General features: G+C 41.5%; 1 protein-coding gene and 1 long non-coding RNA gene across 8 annotated transcripts in view; both read right to left on the bottom strand.

The window, feature by feature from the left end:
* The window catches only part of abca2 (ATP-binding cassette, sub-family A (ABC1), member 2), a 243,795-nt gene that overhangs the window by 177,551 nt on the left and 40,828 nt on the right, over positions 1 to 25,416 (bottom strand). For 6 of the 7 annotated variants that reach the window (XR_004932179.1, XM_036144720.1, XM_036144715.1 and 3 more), the window contains 8 exons: positions 24,049 to 24,212; positions 21,662 to 21,783; positions 13,546 to 13,659; positions 13,031 to 13,207; positions 8,175 to 8,396; positions 6,953 to 7,314; positions 6,197 to 6,356; positions 5,720 to 5,848 (listed from right to left, as the gene is read on the bottom strand). Coding sequence is in view for 6 of the 7 variants with exons in the window: in XM_036144720.1 (XP_036000613.1) it covers positions 5,720 to 5,848; positions 6,197 to 6,356; positions 6,953 to 7,314; positions 8,175 to 8,396; positions 13,031 to 13,207; positions 13,546 to 13,659; positions 21,662 to 21,783; positions 24,049 to 24,212 (1,450 nt within the window). In the remaining variant the exon portion in view is untranslated. The remainder of the gene's footprint in view (positions 1 to 5,719; positions 5,849 to 6,196; positions 6,357 to 6,952; positions 7,315 to 8,174; positions 8,397 to 13,030; positions 13,208 to 13,545; positions 13,660 to 21,661; positions 21,784 to 24,048; positions 24,213 to 25,416) is intronic. The other variant, XM_036144718.1, reaches the window with a different exon arrangement.
* On the bottom strand, positions 17,925 to 20,431 carry LOC118565084. The gene is made up of 2 exons (XR_004932180.1): positions 18,646 to 20,431; positions 17,925 to 18,481 (listed from the first exon to the last, which is right to left on the bottom strand). It is a non-coding gene; the product is annotated as an uncharacterized LOC118565084 (long non-coding RNA).

Raw genomic sequence — 25,416 nt, 5'->3', positions numbered from 1 at the left:
GCCTATTGGATTATAATGGAGAACTTTGCCTCGAACAACGCACGATTTCTCCGGAACCGTAAATGGTAGAGACGTAATTTTTTCTGTGTTTATTTCGTAAAGGATAGGGGAAGAAGACTTGCTATCGGTTTTTGCTGGAAAAAGTTTAATAAAGGCGTAAAAAATTATGATCTAAAGGACATTTTTATGAAATTTCAGAAATCCTCTGAAAATGATCCCGAACAAATCGCTCTGGCTAAAAAAGTATAAGAGATATCAAAATAATTCATTCACTGTGAGTATCAGCAGGCTTTTGATGACCATGTAGCTCATTTTCATATTTTTACAAAAATCGGTGTAGGCACAGCGACGATGTAAAAAAGTGGATGATGTGGGAAAATGCAGCTCCAAAGCGATTTCAGGATTTTGCACATTCGCTACTCCCGAACAAATTGTTCCTGTGGAAAAACCGTAACAGTTATCCACAAAATTCCTTTTTCTTGAGTGCCAGAAGGGTTGGGACATTCATGTGTGAAAGTCTCATGTCTGTACATAAAACGGTTTAGGAGTAGTGACGATGCGAAAACTTGTGATGTTTTAGATTTTCAGACGTCATTTTTCAAAACCGCTCCATAGGAAATGAATGGGGGAGGTTTCGGGTTTGTGTCGGTCTGAGGTGATTTGCGAAAAATCTATAAATGCCACACCAATGAGGGTTACATTTCCCGAATCCTGACAAAAATACCTACGTTTTGATGTATAATTTGTCTACATAGAGTGAAAATTTAGTGAGTAAGGTCAAGTTGTTCGGAGTTTTGAAATCTTTAAAAAAGCTAGAGTGGCCCACTCTAGCGGTTGGAGAATTCCGTCATTGACTTTCATTGTAAACGATGATTTCGCTGATTTTTGGACATGAGCTTTGAGGAGTAACTGTGAAGAGACGATAAAAGATATCCACATCCCGTTTTCACTTCTGAGTAGTTCACAGACATATCTACAAACTGGAAGTTAAACGGTGTTCGTAGGTGAAAGCATGTCGACACAGTACAGCGTTGAAAATGGTCATTTGGAGGCTTTTTTGAGGCTTTCTTTCTACCCGACTCCATTCATTCCTATGGGTTTTTTTGGGGGTGGTTTTTCGCTAATTTTGTTGCCATGGTAACTCGAAACCCCAATAAACGTAGTAGCACACATCTCGAGACTGAGCCAGACGTTTTGATGTATATATTGTGGGGGTGCACGCTACGGTTCGGGCCGCATTAATCGTGAAGGAAGAAAAATAAAGAATATTAATAAAGAGACGCGTTTAGAGGTGCATAGTAATAGGTGCCTCCATGCATTTGCATGGGAGGCAGTGCTGTGCTTCGCACAGCACTGCCTCCTCATTGCAAATGCTATGGCAGGCGCCTAACTAGAAAAATTTCTGAAGAAATTTAGCAAGGCGCCTGCCACTTGGTGCGTACCGTACCGTCAGAAATAGCAACAGGAATAACACTGCGAATTTCAGCTTCCTACGGTCTTCACGGCCCTCGCAGTGGCCGTTGAAAGGTGCCATGTTAAGTCAATGGACCTCCTAGGAGCCTCTTGCTAGCAGCGTTGTCATGGAGACTCACTGACAGCTGCAGCCCTCTCTGTCTGTAAAGGCAGACTAACTCTGGCTAAGCAGAAGTTGATAGGACCTTCCTAAAGCTATTTCCGGTTAGCAACATGCTAACGGTTAGCCGCTAGCATGACTGTGTTCAGTATCACCGGGTGATGTTACTCTGTTAGTTTGGTTGAAATCCTGTACTGAGAAGTGCCTACAAAGGGAGAAAATCCTAAAATTCACCAAATCTGTCAAGCAGAAGTTTGTACAGGCTTCCTAGAGCTACTTCCGGTTAGCAACATGCTAACCGATAGTGCTAACATGGTTGTGTTTGGTATCATTGGGTGAGTGTACTCTGTTAGTTTGGTCCAAATCCTGTACTGGGATGAGCCTCAAATAGGGAGAAAATACGTCATTTATAACGTTGCCATGGTAACTCAAAATGGCGGGTGGTACAAAAAAATACTTCATGGGATCAGCACACATGTTTTAATATACACACTGTGGGGATTATAACACAAAAATCTTAGTCTCCCATGCTGGGTTTCGATCCCATGACCTCTTACATGCAAAGCCTGCACTTTCCGTCTGAGCTATACTGTAGCACCATATATGGGTATGCAGTATTGGGACCATAAGGGGTTTGGTCCCCCATTGAAAAGCATTGGATGTTTGACACCTCATAGCTTAGAGATGCTTTAGGCGACGTAGCCCAAATTTCTTGTGGAGCTTTCTCTCTAAAGTAAGAACAGACTCTGTGAAGCAGAAGTTGGTGAGACCTTCATAGAGCTACTTCCGGTTAGCTAACATAGTTGTGTTCAGTATCACCGGCTGATTATACTCTGTCAGTTTGGTCCAAATCCTGTACTGGGAAGTGCCTCAAATAGGGGTGCCAATACTTAATGTCACCAAACGTGACCAAAGTTCATGGGTCAGATTGGCCTCCTTTAGCAACTCAGTCTCACCACATCTGGGCCTAGAACTCAACATTTGACCAAAATTGTCAGTAGCGCCATTTCCCACAGGTGGGTGGTGCTGTATTGGCCAATTGGGTTGTGTCTGGTTATCATGCCAGGTCCTGTTGGAAGCAAAGGCCCAATAGGAAAGCATGTGAAATCCCAAATGGTACAGAAAAGTGACACATGGCTGAAAGTCACATGAAAATTTTAAAATGTTAAGAGGAAGTGACTGTGCGAATTTCAGATTTCTACATTAATCACAGCCGCTGCAGTGAGCGATGAAAGTTGCCATTGTATCTCAATGGAGCTTCTCTCTCTGGCCCTCAGAGTTCCGTTGTCATGGAAACTCACTGACACAGCTGCAGCGGGCGAGTCTACCGAAGTGCAGAGACTTTGCTCACAATAAGTCCCATTGGATTATAATGGAGAACTTTGCCCCGAACAACGCTTCATATCTCCTGATCTATAAATGGTAGAGACGGAATTTTTTCAGCGTTTATTTCCTAACGGATAGGGGAATAAGAAAAGCTATCGTTTTTTGCTGGAAAAAGTTTAATAAAGGCGTAAAAAATTATGATCTAAATGAGATTTTTATGGATTTTCAGAAATCCTCTTAAAACTGTTCCGAACAAATCGCTCTGGCTAAAAAAGTATAAGAGATATCAAAATAATTCTTTCGCTGTGAGTATCAGCCGGCTTTTGATGACCATGTAGCTCATTTTCATATTTTTACAAAAATCGGTGTAGGCACAGCAACGATGTAAAAAAGTGGATGATGTGGGAAAATGCAGCTCCAAAGCGATTTCAGGATTTTGCACATTCACTACTCCCGAACAAATTGTTCCTGTGGAAAAACCGTAACAGTTATCCACAAAATTCCTTTTTTGTGAGTGCCAGAAGGGTTGGGACATTCATGTGTGAAAGTCTCATGTCTGTACATAAAACGGTTTAGGAGTAGCGACGATGCGAAAACATGTGATGTTTTGGATTTTCAGACATCATTTTTCAAAACCGCTCCATAGGAAATGAATGGGGGAGGTTTCGGGTTTGTGTCGGTCTGAGGTGATTTGCGAAAAATCTATAAATGCCACACCAATGAGGGTTACATTTCCCGAATCCTGACAAAAATAACTACGTTTTGATGTATAATTTGTCTACATAGAGTGAAAATTGAGCGAGTAAGGTCAAGTTGTTCGGAGTTTTGAAATTTAAAAAAAAGCTAGAGTGGGCCACTCTAGCGGTTGGAGATTTCCGTCATTGACTTTCATTATAAACGATGATTTCGCTGATTTTTGGACATGAGCTTTGAGGAGTAACTGTGAAGAGACGATAAGAGATATCCACATCCCGTTTTCACTTCTGAGTAGGTCACAGATATATCTACAAACTGGAAGTTAAACGGTGTTCGTAGGTGAAAGCATGACGACACAGTACAGCTTTGAAAATGGTAATTTTGAGGCTTTTTTGAGGCTTTCTTTCTACCCGACTCCATTGATTATTATGGGTTTTTTGGGGGTTCGTTTTTCGCTAATTTTGTTGCCATGGTAACTCGAAACCCCAATAAAAGTAGTAGCACACTATTCCCGACCGAACCGCACGTTCTGATACCTATATTGTGGGGGTGCACGCTACGGTTCGGGCCGCATTAAGCGTCAAACAATTAAGAATATTAATAAGATAGAGACACGTTTAGAGGTGAATAGTAATAGGTGCCTCCATGCATTTGCATGGGAGGCAGTGCTGTGCTTCGCACAGCACTGCCTCCTCACATGCAAGGCAGGCGCCTAATTAAAGAAACCCTTATTAGGTGCATAGCATAAGGCCTCTGCCATGCATTTTCAATGCATAGGTGGGCGCCTAATTAACACTACAGATACAATAGGCCTTCGCAGCGCTTCGCTGCTTGGGCCTAATATCTAACACTACAGATACAATAGGCCTAATTAGATTATACCACACACAGTTGGACTCTTGTGGAATGTATTAACTTTGATCCGTTTTGATACATTTTTATGAAGGTTTAACATGTTTTATATGCTTTTATATGCTTTCATATGCTTATATATGCTTCAAAATAGAATGAGAGTAGATTAGGATAAAATGCGCTGGTCGTACAAGGTACCAGAAGAGAGTCCTAAGGCAAGGTCAGCAATTAGCAAAGGAAAATGTTTTCAAGGCCACCACCGAGCGAACCAAGAGAACAACAACTCCAATTATGGTATACCAGATGTTAGGGAGTATAATGGAACTGTATACATAATTTTGTTCGTGTGAAACCTTGTTAAAGTCAATAAAAGGAGCTGGAGCTGGGAGTTTTGCAGTTGCTGTCCACATGGGCTGGCAGGTGCATCTCTCCCTTTGCAAAGGCGAAATCAAAGTGTGTTTCTGGCTGAGTTTTATGCACTCTTACACTGAAGTCTTGCACAACAAATCAATGAACCCGGGGAAGCAAGACGGCTTCTACACTCCATTTGCTAAAAGTGATTTTTAAAGACATTTGGTGGCGCTGGATTTTATTATCAGACTAACGCCTTGTCACACCATGTAATTAGAAATATGGGAAAATAAATTTGTATGAGCTTTGGCCTTTCATCCACACGAAAACTCTATATTACATAGCTTTACACAGTAAAATTAAATGCTATCAGATAGATGCTGATTCTTATGCGGGTTCAGACACTTTTTGCTTGAGTGGTTTTACAAGTCCAACTGCTTTAATACATTGAGGTGCAAAGGAGAAAGAGCTGTTTTACACTCTTCCAATATTGAGGGACCATATGGTTGTTTTGAAGGATTCTGATTGGCTGTCATGGGTTATAGCTTTGCTAAACACTGCCTGCTATGCGTTTGGCATGTTTAAAACAACATCCAGCAGGGGCGTGCTCCGATGGCTCAGGGGTGATGAGCATGACACATATACGGACTCCTCGACACAACTGACTCAGGTTCAATTCCGGCCTGAGGTCCTGTACCGCATGTAGAGCCAAAAAAAAAGGAAACTTAACAACAATGTGCTGCTTTGTGTTGTCTATAAAAAAATTCCAATAAAATAGATTGAAGTCTGAGGCTGTGATGTGACAAAGCATGAAAATGTTCATGAGGTGTGAATACTTTTGGAAGTTAGCATATCACAGCCCTGTGGGAACATTTTTGCACATCCTTACAAACCTGTATCACAAATTATTCCAAATAGTACCTGCTCGAGCCACATCAGATGGCTTTGCAGTCGGCCTTCCTCCAGAAAAGTCCTGAGCTGGGCTGAGATGTTCAGCCACACCCGAGTGTAATGGGTTACATTCCCAACAAATGCAAATGTCTCATTGGCCTGTGATTGAAAAAAGAAGAAAGTCAACATTTTCAAATTTTTCTGCTTCACTGGGTTTTTACCTACATAGCCTTCTTAATGCTCTAACCTACAACTCTCACTGAGTACTCCATCATCTTCAGTCTGGTGAGTCAGATACCCAAAGAGCTGATCCCGAAGCAAAGTTAAAAAAGGTAAATCATGCATAAAGGCTTTTCCCCCCTAATCTACCTTACATCAAGATGTAGATATTGAAGCTATTCCAGCAGTTCATTCACGGGTCCTCGTTATGTAGAACTGAGTACGAAATATGTCTGACATCCTGACGAAACATGTCACAGGAACATGCTGTCAGAGCAGGCGATTTACCTTCTGAATCACTCTGTCCACCTGGGAGCCAATTGGGGAGTAGAGGATCTTCGGATTTGTAGTCATCAAGTGAACCAGTAGGCCCAGATTCCTTTGTTCTTTGCTGGTGAATCCCAGCGAGCTCATATTCCCCTGCTTTAGCGCCTCGGGCTCAATGATCCTGAGACAGAATTGAACCACAATCAAAGGCATCAAATTCACAGAGTCTTTTCTGTCTTTCTCATTAGAACTAGCTGCTACTGTTGCTATTTCCTTTTCTACCTTATATATGTCTGCTATTATTTTCCTAGAGCCTGTCACTGGTTTCTCCTTTATTGTCTAGATAAAACAAGGTAGCAATAACACTCCAAAAACAGGGAAACATGCCAAAGATGATGTACCCCCCAAGTAGATACAGATGTAAGGATGGCATACTTAGTAATTAAGGACAAGGATTTGGAACAACGTGCTTAATTATCTGTTAAATATATGAGACTGATTGATTTATTAACTACCCAGTAATATAACTTCATATAGAGCTAATACATGCTGCAATATTAATGTATAGAGTCACCAACATCAGAGTTAGAGGTTATAACTTCCTGTGCTTACATATAAAGAAATCATTTGCTGTTCTTTTTCTGATTTTAACTTCCTGTTTTTTACTTTATTCAAAAATTAATGAATTGCTGTTGTATGAAATAATGGATCCAGTTATCTGGTCCTCCTGCTCTCTCTGTGGTGCCTTTCACTGACTCATGTTCAGATTTCACCCACCTGTTGTTCCCACACAGAATGGGCTGCAGACCAGCCCACAGCTGAACAAAAGCTGAAAACTGAGAGTGAGGGTTTTCCTCCTCCGCCTTTCCTTTTCCTCCTCCCTCAGCTCCTTCCTCTCCATCCTCTCTGGGAACATCTGTGGTGTTCACACTCCATGCGGTGATGTTAAGAGGCCATGTCCCATTGGTGGAGGGTACTGGATTTTGACGGGCGCATGCTCCTTTGGGCAGCAGACGGGCCAGTCCGGAGAGCAGGTCCACATCCTTCAGTAGCCGCTCTACATCAGCCAAGTCCTTCAACAGGGCGCTGAGGTGAGACTGAGAGAGGGGGGCCAAGGAGTTGGGTTGCTCCAGGTGAAGCTACAGAAATATCACATGTACAATTTATTTAATTAAAATAACTACATTTAAAAAGGCAATACAATGACAAGACTGGTGCTCAAGTAATTTGTTTTGCCTCATTACTTTTTACATGAGAAGCTTTTCCTGATGCAAAAATTGATTATTCTTCTGTTACAGTTTCATTGTTTATTAAGCTTTTTTGTTTTTACCCCTCTTCCCAGCTAGCAGAAGTCCTAAAGCTCTGTATAAAAGTGGGCTTTAACTGCAGCTACAAGCATGGCTTTATTTACTCCCTTCTGTTTCCTCTACCCATATCAGGGTAACAATAGGGTTGGCATTTACCCTAAAAACAGCTCTGGTGGAAGGGAGTACTTTTTGGGTTACCCTGAATAAACAGGGTGGTTCTGAGGCTGTGATGTCAGCCAGCATAATAATCCTGAACAGCTGTAGAAACACCAAATACGAGTTCTGGATGAATATGTTCCTGCGGATAAAAGTTTAGGGAAATAGAAAGGAAATATGCCTTAAAGGCGAGTCAGTTCGCCACCCTCCTGAGCTTGTTGTGCTGATAGGTCTGGTCGTGCGAGACCTGCAAACATCCTGTTCACACTCCCAGGGCCTTATCTGGGGGCCTGTCATTAATAGCATTGGCGTAATTTACCTCTTGACTTAGGAGGACTCATAATATTTCTTCTGTCTAATACTGTTTGATCATACTTCTAGTTCTTGCTCAGTAATAATAGATGGCATTATAACCGTTTGTTCCTACCACCTCTCCCACAAAAAGCATCAGGGGTTCTGTATGACCCAAAATATAATAATCAGAACATTCTGGAGTTGATGTTTGAGAGTACTGGGTTAAAACAAGGCATAGGTACCTTGTCTGTGACACTCTGGGTGTTGATCTGCTCTCTTAGCTCCTGGCTCAGTTGCTTGAAGCGCTCTGACCTCTGACCCTCCTCTCTGGTGCACATTACACTGTGATATGCCTGTAGTGCAGGTTGCTGCTTCACAGGCACCAACAGAATCTTTCTGAGCTCATTGCCGCCACTTTCTCCACAGGTGAGGAACTCCAGCATAGATCCATTCAGGCAAACTCCCTGGAAAACAAATGTTGACTAGATTACATGAGTTATTAAAGCCAGCAGTTACAAATATTGTATGTGCTGTTTACTCTATTTACTGTAAGTAAACACAGCTTTTCAATTTGAACCTTAAAGGAACTACATCTGAATTAGTTTTTTTCAGTTTTTTAGAAAAATACTTTTTATGCAATATATTATGAGTTTAAAGACATCATTTGATAATAACAATTGATTGTGAGTCCTGAATTATTTTAGTGGAACTAAGCAGCAAACTGGGGAAAACCCAGGACGACACAACAAGGTTGTAAACAGAGCAGCATAAGTTAATGTAAGTGTTAACCATTCACAAAAGAAAATATAATTTACCCCATTTGTAGCCATTTATGTCAGAGAAAACACAGGAAAAGTCCCTCCATGAAGCCTTGTTTCATCTGGAGGATTGTGCATGATCTAAAGACTCGTCCTTAGCCCCGTGCATGTTTATGGTTTCTCATTGGGCAAAAAGGTTGAGGCAGGGCTTGTAGTTCAAACTAAACTGTGTAACGTTAATGTCTGGTCCCCTGTTTCAGACTTCAGATATGCAGAGTGGAAGTGGACCTGAGAAATCAGGCCCAAGTGGTTTTTTTGGAGTATAGCACACTTCTTGGTCACTCAGAAGAGAAGTACCTAGCAATACACGGTGGTCCATTTTCTCAATAAAGTTAAGAAACATCATTCGAAGTGAAGAAGCTTCAGAACTATCCTGGCCTTGAGAAGATGTGTCCTCCGATAAGCACTCTGGGTTCCCTGTTGGTGTTGATGGGATGGAGGGTGGTAAGGGAGGCTACCCACCCTCTCAGCCCTTAGCTCCATTTCCAGCAGGAGTTCTGGGAGACGGCCGCTTATTGGTTTGTTTTGGAAGAGTATGGATCTGAAGACTTTGTGCTTGTCCTTCTACAGTCTTTGCTGGGACAGTGATGTCATTAGACCAGTGACCGTGACCTCCCATCTGATGAAGACCATGGAGCACCTCATCCTTGCATCCCTACGCATCGTGGTGGGCCCCACCCTGGACCTGATGCAGTTTGCCTACCGGCCCAACATTGGAGTAGAGGACGAAACCATCATCTACCTGCTGCAGCGGGCGCTCACCCACCTGGATACCACTGGGAGTGCTGTGAGAGTCATGTTCTTTGACTTCTCCAGCGCTTTCAACACCATCAGACCGGTGCTGCTGAAGGGGAAGCTGGAGGACACTGGAGTGGACAAACATCTTGCTGACTGGACCATCAACTACCTCACTGACCGCCCTCAGCACGTGCGGCTCTAGGACGGCTGTCAGTCAGAGGTGGCAGTCTGCAGCACCAGGACCCCCCAGGGCACCGTCCTGTCTACGTTTCTTTTCACCCTCTACACCTCAGACTTCACCTACAACACAGACAGCTGCCATCTTCAGAAGTTCTCCGATGACTAGGCCATTGTGGGCTGTGTGTCTGAGGGGAACGAGCTGGAGTACCGGTCGGTCATCATGAACTTTGTGGACTGGTGTGAGAAGAACTACCTGTGTCTAAACACCAGTATAACCAAGGAGATGGTGATCCACTTCAGGAGAAGACCCCCACCTCACTCTCCTGTGAACATCCCGGGGCATGACATAGAAACTTTGGAGAGTTTCAAATACCTGGGTGTTCACGTCAATAATAAACTGGACTGGACTAACACCAAAGCTCTATACAACAAGGGCCACACCACCTCCTCTGGAGGCTAAGTTTTTTTGATGTGAGCAGGCCCCTGCTTAAAACCTTTTATGACTTTGTGGTGGCCTCAGCCCTCCTCTTTGCTGTCTTCTGCTGGGCCCCAGGCAGCACAGAGCGGGACAGAAAGAGGCTGAATAAGCTGGCGAGGAAGGCCACTTCTGTCCTGGGATGCACTCTGGACTCGGTGGAGGAAGAGGCCGAGAGGAGGGTGTTGTCCAAGCTCATATCGATCATGGACAACACCTTTCACCCCCTCCACCAGACTGTAGAGGAGCTGAGCAGCTCCTTTAGTAACAGACCTATACGCCCTGTTTGTAAAAAGGAGCGCTCCCGCAGGTCATTCATCCCTGCTGCCATCAGACTTTACAATGCTGCACTGTAACTTGTGCAATAACTAATGTGCAATTATTATTTAATAACCTGTGAAATAACCTGTGCAATAATCCTGTTAAATAAGAGACTTCAGCTGTTATAGTTATCTCACTACCTCACTGTTGTTCTTTACCTGGTACCACTTTAATGTGCAACGTCAAATCCATATGTACATATATGTACATATATATGTACATAAGATGACTTATGTACATAAATTCACATAAGTCATCTTAAGTCTCTGCTTTATTTCTTTTTTTTCTCGATCCACTGTATATATGTGGAACCACTGTATATACCTCATGCAACTTTTCCTCCTTTTGGCACCTTCTTTTGATTATTGAGCCGATGTGACACATGAATTTCTCCACTGTGAGATCAGTAAAGTCTATCTTATCTTATCTCTTATCTTATCATTGTTTATGTCGTCCTGTGTTTGGAGCGATAACAACATTCTGTTGTTAACAGCAATGAAAGTATTGCCAGTGAAAACATTTTTCCCATTAATTTAGGCCGACTCCATTGTGTCTGAAGAGATGATAGCGCTCCCAGAAAATCTTATGATTGTCAATGAAGTTCACAGAGCTGGCAGAGCACTCTTTAATAAGAAATTTATTAATCATAAGCAGTCTGCTGTAATTCATTATCACCATGTCAATCTTGTGTCATTGGTCCCCTAATAAACACCTTCATTTTCAGACTTCTGACTGTGCTTAGAAGATGAATAAAGTCATAAAGGGACTCGGAGGTTGTTGGTTGTTTTGAGACATCGGTAGAGTTGTTTCGTTTACAAAGCCTGCATTGATCTCAATATTTACCTCCAGCCGGGAAACCCTCTGTTTCATTGATTAAGGTCTTTGGATAATACTGCCAATGTCCCCGGTGTTGATCTTGCTTTTATTATTTATAATCTGACCCAATCTGTATAATCTGATTGAATTTGACTTTGTAAAGTGTCTTGAGATGACATATTTCATGAATTGGTGCTATATAAATAAAATAAAATTGAATTGAATTATTCTAGGAAGTAAAAGTAGGGCAAAAAGTTAAATAAAAATTTTATATCCCACAGTCCTTAATAACACGTCTGAAGTAATCCAATTTTGAGAGTGGACAATGTGGGAGTAAACTGAGCATATTAAATAACTTTAACTGGTAAAACTATCAAACAAGGATGAGAGAGAGCAGGATAAGCTTTTCCTCCTTCCAAGGCTGCTCAGTGACACCCCTGTCTTTAGAACTTAGCTGTTGCTGCTATAAACATTGTTTTTAATCTTCATTAAAGCTCTAGATCATGACCATTTTATTTCACAAAGTAGTTTGGTGTCTTTTTAACAATCAGGGGTTGGCCCATGGTCAGAATCAGAATCAGAAAAACTTTAATAATCCCAGAGGGAAATGATTTGTCTCCACCCAGAATGCTGAATAATCCAGATGTTCTGTTTATGGAGGGTGATCCCATATGGCCCGCTAGCAGGCACATACAAACAAGTCCTTTCCACACCCCTGGCACCTTGGTACCCCTGGTACCAAGGCCTAGTGAGGTTGACAGCATAGGCCCCTGACACAGAAGTAGTTTTCCCTCATTAAGATCATTACAGATTAATTATTTTAGAATACTTTGGACTTTAATTGAAACTATGCCAATAAAGGCAGTCATTCAAGGCAGTCCAATTTTTTTAAAAACACAGTATCAGAGTGGCAGTTAAAGGCATACTATGCAACATTTTTCAGTTAATTAATGTGTTCCATACCGTTTTGGATGATTAAATGAGTCATTTCAGGTCGAACAAAGGTTTTCTCGGCCGCCCTGGTGGTCTGTGGGGGAAATACCGCACTTGCAATTGCAAGAGCCCTCGGCCCGCACCCACAGGCTCAGAAGTCTCGCGCAAGACAGCGAGAGTCAGTCTTGCTTTACGGCGAGAACTCCATGTGTTTTTGCCCTGCCAATCACTATATGCACGCGCGAAAGCAACAACAAAGAACCCAGTGTTAACGTCAAATAAACATGCATGCATATCTAGTTTATTATTATTATTATTTTTATTATTATTTTTTTTTTTTTTCTTTTTGAATGTTGGCGAGGCGGTAGCGTGAGTTTGGCGAGGCGGCCGCCTCGCCAAGATAGCACTGCGGGAAACCCTGATGTTCATACTTTCACTGTGTTAGTCGTTGTTTGTACTGCCGTTTTTTTTACTTTTCGTTGCGTTCGCCTGTCTGCTAAGCTCAAAACAACCGGGCCTGGCTTGATGGAGAAACCAGAACAGCTGAGCATCTTTATGACAGTGCACTTTTACTTTCGCCCTCTGGGGGGAGCCTCGCTGGAAAATCAACCCCGGTTGCATAGTATACCTTTAACCCCAGAGGTTAGAGTTACTGTGTCAAGCCATGCATGTATTGTCAAACTGAAATTTAGCAAACAGAAATCAATTTGATAAAGTTCTGTTTGATTTAAAAAAGATTACATGATATCTTTTTTAGATTGTATGTAAATATCTGGCCTCAAATCTAGGTGCATAATGGGAATTTATGAGAAAATACCTCCACCTCCTGAATTCCCTGAAGATGCTCTGAATGGCTCTCAGAGGCTGCAGTGAGGCCTAATGCCCAGGCCATCATTTGGACCAGAGCCTTTCTCTTGGCGGCTTTAGCTGGATCATGTAGAGCTTTGTGTATCAGACCTCCATCCAGACTCTGAACCCCTATCAGCAGCTTCTCCTACAGGTAGGAACAGAAGCAGCCAGTCATAGAGAAGAGTTAATAAAGAATGTAAAATGTTCTTTCCCACAATACCTAAATACACCCTGAAGCTCCAAAACTAAAGCTTCTTTATTGCAGATCCTTCTTCATTGTCTTTGCATTTTAACTTAGTTGTTGTTGGAGCTGCCACCAAAAAATAAAATAAAAAATATGGTACTTGGAAAGTATGATGTGAGAAGTTTATTCTGTGAAATGACCGCTAAGCAAAGCAGAGCAGTTAAGGTCCTTCTCTGATGACCTTGCTGTTGCGGCGCAGGGCAGACACACTGTGCATGTAGTTGTGCATGTGAGCTCACCTTAATCTGCAGATCTTTGTCTGCAGGTTTTTGAGTGATACTTTTTGGTCCATGAATCCTACTGCTTGGTCCTCCACCATCTCTGAGAGAAGTACCCAAGATAAGACTATACACCTACATCCGCCGTAGAGACAAAAAGAAGCATTTAACACTTAGCAGGATTGTTGGAAACTGAAGATGACACTAACTCTAAAGTTATTCATCTTTATTATGACTGGCTGCCAGAATACCATCACTAGAGAAAATCTTGTCTGTGAATATCTCTGAACTTGAAGAATCTTTTTTTTTTTAAATAGACACATTAGTGGTCAGTAAGAACTTCCTTCACAAAATTAGCTGTGCCACTGGACCTTCACCTTAATGTGTGCCAGTAGGAAGCTGCACTAAAATGTGCAGTACTGGAACATTCAGAGCTACAGGACGATTCATCCCAAATCTCAGCAGGACAAAGACAGGACCAAGAACCTCCATCTTCACAAACACCGGTCCAGACTGGACCCGCCTCCCCTTCTTCTCCACAAAGCCCAGAAGTTCCTTTTCTGGAATTTTCTCATAACATGAACAAAGTATTTAAGATTGGCCTACAGATGACATCCTCTCCACATAGCCATTCTGCTGTGAATAAACCAGGATTCTCCAAAGGCCTCAGAGCCTCAGATCCTCCTCCTCCACGTATCACAGAACACTCTGGTACTGAGGAACTCCAAATTACTTCGCTGTGATACACAGCGGGCCCTCGCTGCACGTTTATCAGACATGAGATTTCCCAGCATCAGCCGGGGCCTTTCGCCGGAGATTATGGAATATCTGTGATAATACGTGGCAGAAATAAGAAAAACAAAAGGATAAACAGGAACAAATACTTAAAAATCATAAACTGTCAGATGCAACCTGTCACAGAGACATCATCAACCACTAAGTCATATAAACTGGGTTTATTAAATATTAGATCTCTGTCAGGAAAATCCCTTTTAATTAATGACTTCATTATTGACAATAATCTTGATGTAATGTTTTTAACAGAAACATGGCTGCATGAATTTAGTGAAGCAGCTATACTGATGGAGTCAACACCTCCAAACTACAATTTCCTTTGTGAGAGCAGACAGCAAAGGAAAGGTGGAGGAGTAGCAACATGGTTTAATGATTCACTAAAGTGTAAAAAGGTGTTTTTAGGAAAATTTTACTCTTTTGAACATTTGGCTCTCCAGGTAAAGGGCCCGATACGAACTATGTTTCTGAATGTGTACAGGCCTCCTAAGTCCACATCAAACTTTTTTAATGATTTTAGTGACCTCCTGTCTGTGATATGTGTTGATTATGACTGTTTAATTATTGTGGGAGACTTCAACTTTCACGTTGACAACCCTGAAGACAGAAGTGCAAAAGAACTGTGTGACACACTTAGAAACTTTGGTTTAAGTCAACACGTTAAACAGCCAACACACAAACAGGGACATATTTTAGACTTGATCATCACTAAAGGTCTAAAGATTTCACAGGTCAATGTAACTGATGTTGCCCTATCTGATCACTTTTCTGTTACCTTTGAAAGCATCATTTCCAGTGACTCATTTAGCCAAAGGGACATCGTAAGAAAACGCACCTTTAAGGACAATGCCGCGGAAACTTTTATTCAAGCTTACTCTGATACTTCAACCTTGGGCTGCAACTCAGTAGATGAGCTAGTAGAAAACTTTCAGTCTAAAGTCTCAGACATCATTAACTGCATTGCTCCAGTCAAAGTGAAGTTTTTTTCCGGGAAGAAAAAATCTCCTTGGAGAAATGCTCCAGCAGTTAGAGGTGAAAAAAGGGAATGTCGGACTCCAGGTTCACTACGACATCTATAAAGAGAGACTTTACAGATATAACTTACAACTGAAAAATGCAAGAGAATCTTTCTTCTCTGAGATCATCAAGAAAAACATTAATAATGCTCGTGTCTTATTTTCCACAGTTGACAGGCTAACAAATCCTCCTGTGTCCGTGACTTCCGAACTCCACTCCACCAGGGCCTGCAATAAATTTGCTAACTTCTTTACTGAAAAAATCCTAAAAATTAGAGGATCACTTTGTACTACCATATCAACACCAGAACCAATGCTTTATTCAGCTGGAACTATTTCTGACAAAATGTCCCATTTCAGCGAAATAAACCACAGAAGCTTAGAGCAGATCATTCAGCAGTTAAGTTCCTCCTCCAGCTGCCTTGATGTTCTACCCACAGCTTTCTTTAAAAAAGTTTTACCTGGCATATGGTCTGATTTGACCAAGATAATAAACACGTCCCTTCAGTCAGGTGTTTTCCCCCAGTCCCTAAAAACAGCAATTATCAAACCACTGCTGAAAAAGAACAATTTAGACAAACTTCTACTCCAGAACTACAGGCCCATCTCAAACCTCCCCTTTATCAGTAAGATTATTGAAAAAGCTGTATTTCAACAATTAAACACCTTCTTAACAACGACCAGCCGCTTTGACGTATTCCAGTCAGGTTTCCGTGCTCACCACAGTACAGAGACCGCCCTTATCAAGGTGTTTAATGACATCCATATAAATACAGACTGTGGAAGAACCACCGTGCTGGTACTATTGGACCTTAGTGCAGCATTTGATACTGTCGATCACTCCATTCTGTTAGAGCACCTGGAGAACTGGGTCGGCCTCTCTGCTACAGCTCTCCACTGGTTTAAATCCTACTTAAAGGACAGGGACTTTTTTGTATCAGTAGGTAACTTTACATCCCAGACGACAAAAATCACATGTGGGGTTCCCTAAGGGTCCATCCTGGGTCCCCTCCTCTTCAATATCTACATGCTCCCTCTAGCCCAAATAATAAAAAATAACAACATCAGCTACCATAACTATGCAGACGACACACAGCTTTACATCACCATGTCACCAGGTGACTATAAACCAGTTCAAGCACTGAGTAAATGCCTAGAAGAAATCAATGCATGGATGTGTCAAAATTTTCTTCAGTTGAACAAAAACAAAACAGAAGTAATAATTTTTGGACCAATAGAGGAGAGATCAAAAGTTAGCACACAGCTTCAGTCACTTCAACTAAAAACCACTAATCAGGCCCGAAACCTGGGTGTAGTGATGGACTCAGATCTGAACCTTCAAAAGCATCTAAAGACAATTACAAGGTCGGCTTTTTATCACCTGAATAACATTTCTAGGATTAAAGGACTAATGTCTCAGCAGGATCTAGAAAAACTAATCCATGCGTTTATTTTTAGTAGAATTGATTACTGCAACGGTGTTTTCACAGGTCTGCCTAAAAAGTGGATCAGACAGCTGCAGCTGATCCAGAACGCTGCTGCCAGCGTTCTCACTAAGACTAAGAAAGTAGAGCACATTACCCCAGTTCTAAAGTCCTTACACTGGCTCCCTATATCTCAGAGAATAGACTTTAAAATACTGCTGTTAGTCTATAAATCCCTGAATGGCTTAGCACCTAAATACATCACAGACTTGTTATCAGTGTATCAACCCTCCAGACCACTCAGATCTTCTGGCTCCAGCCTTCTCTGCATACCTAGAACCAGAACTAAACAAGGAGAAGCAGCATTCAGTTCCTATGCTCCACTTATCTGGAACAAACTTCCAGAAAACTGTAAAAGTGCAGAAAGCCTGAGTTCCTTTAAATCGAGATTAAAAACACATTTGTTTAGAATTGCCTTTGAATGTTCAAGTTAAAATGTTTTACTGTTTTCAAATGTTCTTTTTTGTTTCTATATTATCCCTACTTGCTTTTATTCTGTTTTATTTTCCTATATTTTAATCATGTAAAGCACTTTGCATTGTCTCTGTACTGAATTGTGCTATATAAATAAATTTGCCTTGCCTTGCCTTGCCTTACTGCACTTAATTTAGTGGCACCTCTGGTGAAGGTATCACAGTGGCTCACACAGCAAACTTTAGAAAGTTCCAACCTTTCATTTGAGGACTTTCATTCAATTGGGAAAAAAATCACATGTTTCTAACTGCTGCCAGGAGTTTGTACAACCCTCCATTTCTCATCAGCACTTGGCTTCCTCCCCTAACATTTCACCTGACCCCAGAGATTTTCTGCAGGATTTAGGTCTGGGGGCTGAGATGGCTTTTTGTGTGAGTGGTGACCCCTCTTTGTATTGATTGGCCCATATGTTTTGGACCTTGGTCCCGCTGAAAGCACAGTGATGAGGAGCCATATTCAGTTTTCTGCCAGAGGTCACCAGCTGCTTATCTTCAAATATTCTCGTATTTCATAGAGCTTTTGGTGCAATTCTATCCATCAAGGTTTCTGTCATTCCCCACTTTGGACAAGGGGGGAATTTTAAAGCCCCACCTGTCCCCATCGCCCCAACACAATGCTAATTAAATATGCAACAATCTTAAAATGTTCCAATTTTATTGAAGTAACAAGTAGTATCTAAATACAAGCATCTACATCTACATCAAATAACAGCAAGCTCAAAAATAAAGAAAAGAAAATGCAGCTGTGTCAAAATTTGTATCAAGCTCAAAGATAGAAAAAATAAAGTGCCACTCTGCAATCTGTTAATAAAAGAAAAGAAGTGAAATCCATCTGGTAAGACAGGTCTATTTATCCCTGCATTAGTGGCTGCATGAGCCTGTTTTGCATTGCACAGTTTCTCAAAACGGGGTTGCAGGCTTGATACTGCCACTCTCAAGTCATGCCCAATGTTCAGCTGAGATCTGTATTTTGTTTTCAGTGAAGCAACAGCTGAAAAGCCCATCTCACAGAGATATGATGTGGCAAAGGGAAGAAGAATGCGCACAGCTCTCTGCCTGATTAGTGGATACTCCCTCTCCACTCCAAACCAGAATTCACTAAGAGTCTGAGCATTAAACCTGAGCCTCAGGGTGGAGTCAGATGTCATGTCAATAAACTGGTCCTCCTCAGCAGACCTAAAATCAGCAGGTGCTGCAGACAGAATAGAAAAAAATAGACTTACTTTATTTGTCATTGCATGATAAACACAAAGAAATCAGTTTGACAACAATCCATTCCAGGTAGTAGCATACAACAGAAATAAATTCATGTATAATATATGAGTATAATATTCAATAAAATGTCAAAATACCAACCTGCTGCATTGAATGGATCCATAACCCAGGCATACTGAGCACTGTTGTTTGGGAAGTATTTTTGAAACAATTCACTCAGGGAAGAGAGGTGCTGCTTACTACATGGGATCACTGTGGTGGCTTTAGATTCAGTGGTTTCAGCAACTTCACTCAGGTTCTCAAAGACATCTATGTTTTGCAGATAGAGGCGCCTGCCCCATACCTCAAGCTTTCGGATGAATGCGGTGATCTTGTCTGCCAGGTGAGGTAGGTGCTTGTCTTTGCCTTGAACCTGAAGATTTAATTCATTCAGCTTGCCAAACACATCGCTAAGTTAGGCTAGTTTCAACAGAAATTGTTCATCACTGAACTTGCTTGCAGGCTCATTCATGTGCTCCTCTTCCAAGAAGATCCGAATCTCTGCCCTGAGCTCAAAGACGCGCGACAGCACTTTGCCCCGGGAGAGCCACCGTGCTTCACTGTGAAACAGCACAGATGTGTGATCAGCTCCCATTTCCTCACAAAGTGCGGAGAATAGTTGCGCTTTCAGAGGTCGGGTTTTGATAAAATTTACCACGCTCACAACTTCTGTCAAAACCTCATTTAGTTCAGGGCTGAGCTGTCTTGATGTGAGCGCTTCCCTGTGAATGAAACAGTGCGTCCAATGCGCCATATTACCGCCTGCAGCCCGTTTCTTGACCCTGCCATGGTCTGTGCGCCATCAGAGCAAAAGCCCACACAGTTATCCCGTTTAAGGCCGTGTTCTTTGAGGTAATTGTCCATGATCTTAAACAGTTCATCGGCCGTGGCTCTATTTTTATGTATTTGCAAAACAGCAAATCATCGCATAGTGACTCGCCATTTACAAAGCGGACGTACGATATGAACAAGCAGTCTTTATTGCTGTCAGTAGCTTCATCCACTTGTAATGCAAAACAACTGTCTTTTAATTTTTCTATGAGTTGCTCTTCAAGATCACTGGAAATGTTGCATATACTTCTCGCAATTGTGTCGTTGGACAGGGGGACAGCTTTTAATTTTGCTGCGCTTGTCTCGTCAAGCATAACTGACACCATATCTAGAGCAGCGTGGAAAACGAGCTGCTCGGCAATTGTGTGCAGTTTTTTGCATTGCGCGAGTCTGTATGCTACTCTATATGAAGCCATCTGTGCCTTACTGTTTACTGATGCAGCTTTTACCATGCAAGTTTTCTGTTGACGGTATTCTGCCAGTTTTCTTTGAAAGAAATCAAGAGGCTTATTGACGTGACTGGGGTGTGTGGTCTCTAGGTGTCTTCTTAATTTGTTGGGTCTCATGCTGTTTGCTGCTAGCGGTTTAAGACACAGGACACACATCGGTCTCTCCTCTGCCCCCACCACCGCTGCCGTGAATCCAAGAGCAAGATACCCTTCATCATATTTTCTTTTTGGTTGGCTTTTTGGTTTTTTAGGCCCTTCTGGTTGGTGTCTCTCTGCTGGTGCCGACTCGACAAATTTTGAGGTCCGTGTCACAAAGAAATCCATGTTGTCTTGCCCACAATAGCCTACGATCCATTGGGGGAAACAGATGTATACAGATACAGATATATGGGCGCGACAGTGTTGCCAACTCCTCAGTAAGGAAAGTAGCTATAGGCTGTGCTAAAAGTCGCTAGAAGTCACTGAGTGACGTCATCACCTAATTTGCATAATCTGCCACATGATGTGATGTGCAAGTTATTGACGCTGTGGGAGAAATAACGTTGTTAGAGAGAGACAAAAATTGAGTAAAAACACTCAGAATATATAGAGCTACTTTTTTCTGTCCATTAATGTTTATTTATTATTATTATTTTATATTTATTTTTATTAATTTTTTATTAATGTTTAATTTATTACAATACTAACCCTCCTCATTTACCCGGGTTTGAGACCGGCAAAATGAACCATAAAGAGACACTATGGCAGAGTTAAAAAAATTTTTTTTAACTCTTTTTCTCTTTTTTTTAACGTTTTCTTTTTTCCCTTGTGGTCCACCAAGGAGCCTACAAATCACAGTAAAACATGAACATGTGGCTGTGTGAATCAAACGCCGTTATTTATTTAAGATAAAATATTTCAAATTCAGTTATTTATGATCAACCTGCGCCGTCAATCCCGGCGCATGTGCGCTTTATTTGCAGTCTGGACGCTGAGGGTAAACATGCTGTGTCTCTGACTGAAGCGCTGAGAGGTACTCCTGCGGTAGCGGGGGAGAACGGGGTTGGGACGGGGGAGGCGCCCAATGACAGCACCTGCCGCTGGAGGACAAGAATAGGAACGATACGTGCTTTCACGTAAGAGTCTCCAAAAGTCGCTAGATTTGTCGCTAGTCGCTTTTTTGAAAAACAGTCGCTGGAGGGGTCTGAAAAGTCGCTAAATATAGCGTGAAAGTTTATTCCGTTACAAATAATATGCCGACGTCACGTCAATCATTATTTTGGCACTTCAGTTCCAGGTGAAATTTCTCTCATATCTAATGTTCTTTTAATTAGACTACATGTAAGCTAGTAATGATTACTTTGTGGGTGTGATTGGTCTAATAAGCGGCAACAGACAGCTATAAGAACAGTTTGCTCTCACACGTTCTACATTTATAGTCACACAAACACACACACCGGAACTTGGCGAGCCCCACCTGTTACGTCTCAATTCCCCACTAGTGGGTTGCGCCACACACTTTGAGAACCGCGGGTGTAATAGCACAACAATTCAAGCTTACAGCTGATAGAGAGAAAAGTATGGTAAACAGTTAGTACTGTTGTGTTTTATCAAGAAATTTCTATTTCAATTCCATCTGTTTATTAAAAATGCAAAGGTTCAGTTTGAACAATAATACTTGTGAACCCCCTTTCCAAACAACACTAAGTGAGTTTGACCTTTGACCTGTTTTAACCCTAATGCTGAGCTAATCGAGGGTCACATCCCTGGATCCCCAACTTCTCACGGTCATGCATCTCACCATGATGCTCACAGTGTTGTAACAGGGTATGGGTGTGATGCAGTAAACACTGAGTCACCTCTTGGAGGCTCACTGGACTGTTGAGCAGCGTGCTGGCTGTTGAGTTGGAGAGGGAAAGATTCCTGACCAGAAACTGCTGGAAAACCTGCTGGTCCTTCAAAACACTGGCCAGTGTGAAGCCTACACACACAAACAGATAAATTAAACCCAGTTGATAATAAGTTAATTAATAAGCGTGTTGGTTAAACTAAGTAATTGAGGAGGAGAGACAGGTCCTGTTTCAGGGGTATATTAAGTTTATTTGGATCCAGTGAATTCTGTCTACAACCTTAAGCTACAGTAACAGAAAAAGGAACTATGATGCAGTTTTACTGTGTTGTTTACTGTATCATATTGCTTTTGGACTGGACTGAGCTTGTCGCGGTTGTTCCGTTTCGGGACCACGTGAATAATGACGTGCTTTTATTGTTGTTGCGTGGTTTTCTACACTAGAGAAGAACTGACTGAGATCATATTTCATCATGGCTGTACCTGATTGATGATACTGAAACTATACATATAATATTTTTATAAATAATATGTTTTTAATTTTACAACTTATAGCCAAGTAATTTAACACGAAAAGGCTCTGTAATGACTAAAATGCTGATTAAATAATCTGTAGAAGTCCCATTTATCTGTCCTGCTCAGACAGATATCGAGGACATGATGATTTATTTAATCTGATCTGCCTAATCTGCCAGCTGTGATTATCCTTGAACCATAACAGGGTTATGCTCGGCCTGTAGGGCCAGGAACTTCTTGTCATCCTCAAAGCATTTACCTTTTAGAACATGTATCTGTTGTTACTTGAAACCTGAACTATTATAAGAAGTGTTAGGTCGTGTCTGCGTATTTCCTCAGGCTGACTTGCCTTTTGCTGAAAACAGTGACTTCTGGAGATCCACATGTGCTGTTCTGCTGTGTTTGGGCTTTAGATTTACACTGAAGGCTGTTGCAGAGTTAAATGTTTAACATGTTCACACAGTTGCTCACAAGTCGCTAACTGTAGTCTTTTTGAAATCATTTGACATTTCCAGTAAGCTTGTATCATATTGAGTTTGTCATACAGACCCCAATAAGGCCATGGAGCTGTTCTTTCAACTAAGAAACTCCAGGAAAGATTAGCAATCAGTTCTGTAACTTTAGAGGCCTGTCCAAACACATTTGAAACAATATTTGTATTGTTGGATGAGATTAGTCTTCATGTTCAGCTGGGAGCTGAGAGGGTTGCTCTAACCCAGGAATCTGAAGTAAACACAACGCCAGAGGTGAAAACTGGTTTTAAGAACCATCTATATACATTTGGCTACATACTGAACCAATATCTTTACTAGCATCGACAGTAATAATGACAGAACAGCAAAGGAACAACAGATATTTATGTTAGAGAAACATTGAGAAGTAGGTTGGTGACTAGATTTTCTGCTCGATCGAACCTGACTGGTAATCAGGCAGTTAGAAAGTCAAATCTCTGATCTTTTTCAGGTCAGTGAATGCAGCTTACCTAAGAACTACAAGATCACTGGTAAGACAGTTTGGAGTGGATGTTGTTACAAAAGGGAAGATGGCTGAATGGCACGGAGGAGATTAAAAATGAAGCTGGGGAGAAAGAAAAAGTGTAAGAATTTATTTAAAAGGAAACAGCATTCTCAAAGAGACTTAGCTGTTGACTCAGGCTGCTGCTGAGACCCTGGCTGAGAACTATGTGGGCATTTTCATTTCATGCCTGAGAAAAGAAAAAAACTGTCACTAGACTTCTGTTCATTGATTCTGTTCATTGCGTTGGGGATGTTTTTTTCAATGAGGGAAGGGGAGAACTGGTCCAGATGTGACTTCAGCAGATGCCGGTCAAGCTGAACGTTTTACAACAAATCTGCTTTCTTTTTAACTTTGTCAGGGTGGTTTCATTGTCAAGAAGTTGTGTTTTGAAGTTGTAGAAGTAAGATTTGATTCAAATACTTAAGTTCACATAGATTTGTACTGCTTCTGCTTTACTTAGAGTTGCTTTATATGATCATAATGTTCTGGGTCTTTCTGCAGTATTTGTCAGTGATTAGTTCACTCCACAGATACCCAGCATCTGATCGGTAAATTATTTCTAGAAAACAACTGTGGCTACAAAAGCGTAGATGTGCTGCCTTAGATTAGCCATGTCATAAACATGTCATAAACATCTCAATGAGAGATGAAAACACCTAAAAGAGTAGGTCATGGCAACAAAATCTAAAGCCGATACTATGAAGGATGTCCTGGGCCCCGGGATCCATCCCGGTATATGAGCGGTCTGAGTGGGATTCTTGGAGTAGTATGTAGTAGTATGTTCAGCAAGAGGGAATCATACCCTGAATGAAATAGCAGGTTAAAATTTGTTATTAGTGAAAAGTGAAGCTTAAACAGTCTGACCTTGGCTGCTGTTGAAGTTGTAGTCAGACAGTAATTGTGCAGTACTGAGACTCTCCAGGTGCTGCTGCAGGGTCTCCAGGTCCTGACCCAAACCTGGTCTGTCAGATGTGAAGAGCCGGTTCTGTTCAACCACTTCACTGATGCGCTCCAGCAGCTGAGTCACTCTAGAGCAAGAAGATTTGGATATGAAATATTGCTCTAGCAAACATTTCCAGTCTGCTTTTAATCAGATCTGAGGAGCTCATGTTAGCATCTATCCCCATTCTGAAACATTTCACCACTCTCCTGTCTTGTTACTGTAATTACCTGGATGCAGAAAACTAAACTAAACTAACCAAATGGGTAAAGCAGAAAATATGCCGATGGAGAGCACTAAGTGTTGCATGTGGGTGTATGTCAGTCTCTCCTGTACAGAAGAGGAAAACATACTGAGGCATTTATATTTATGTGTGAACACCGACAGACATCAGAGCACCCAACTTTAATGTTTAATCCATCTAACCTTCCATTGTTTCTGAAGTTCCACCACATGTGCAGCACAGTGAAGGGCTACAAGACATCTGATAAGCTACCAGGAAGCCTTCAGCTTAAATCAACCTAGAAATACAATTAGCCAACTAGAAGTCCAGAGCTGTTTGTACTGAATAGAAAACAATGCCTCAGTTTCCTGCATAGGAAAGGGAGATTGTTACTGGCTAAAGGATGGTGAAATGCAAAGAAATGGATGCTGTACTTCTACCATCATCCCCAGGATGATTATTTTTATGTTCCTGGGGATTGTCCAGTTCTGTTTTTGTTTTTCAACTTTAATGTCATTCTATAGATTCACTTCCTTCTTATTCCCATCATTAGTTTTCTGCTCATTATGATTTAAAGAGGTTAGTCTTGTTTCGGTTAGATCCTTATTTTCCTACCTGCCTTTAGTGAGTTTATTTTTGTCATATTCTGTTGATTGGTTGTGGTTTCTGTATTCATTGCTAAGTTCTGTTTTTCTCCTGTCCCTGCCACCTCATTGCTCGCTGCAAGCAAATTTAGTTAATTATTCTCAATAAATCGTCTTATCCATTCTACCATGCAGCTCTTGCCCGTGCTTCAGTCCTTTTTCCACAAACAACATTATGGCCGGTTGATTTAGTCGTTGTAAACCATAAACCAGTTTATCTCGGAACAGGAACACCTTCAGGCACAGAAATTTAGTTTCTAAAAACAGATTAAAAACAAGCAAATGCATCTGGAGTACTCTGTGGTACCAAAGGCCCAAAGGTTCACATAAAGGTTCTATAAAGAAAAAAGAGATTTCATCCTCTATATCTATCACTCTATTGAGTTCTACTGTTCTTCAATTATGCATTATGTGTTGTCATTTCT

This window comes from Fundulus heteroclitus, chromosome 12 (genome assembly GCF_011125445.2).
Source record: "Fundulus heteroclitus isolate FHET01 chromosome 12, MU-UCD_Fhet_4.1, whole genome shotgun sequence".
NCBI classification, from domain to species: Eukaryota; Metazoa; Chordata; class Actinopteri; order Cyprinodontiformes; family Fundulidae; genus Fundulus; species Fundulus heteroclitus.
This window is presented reverse-complemented; position numbering and strand designations above follow the sequence as displayed.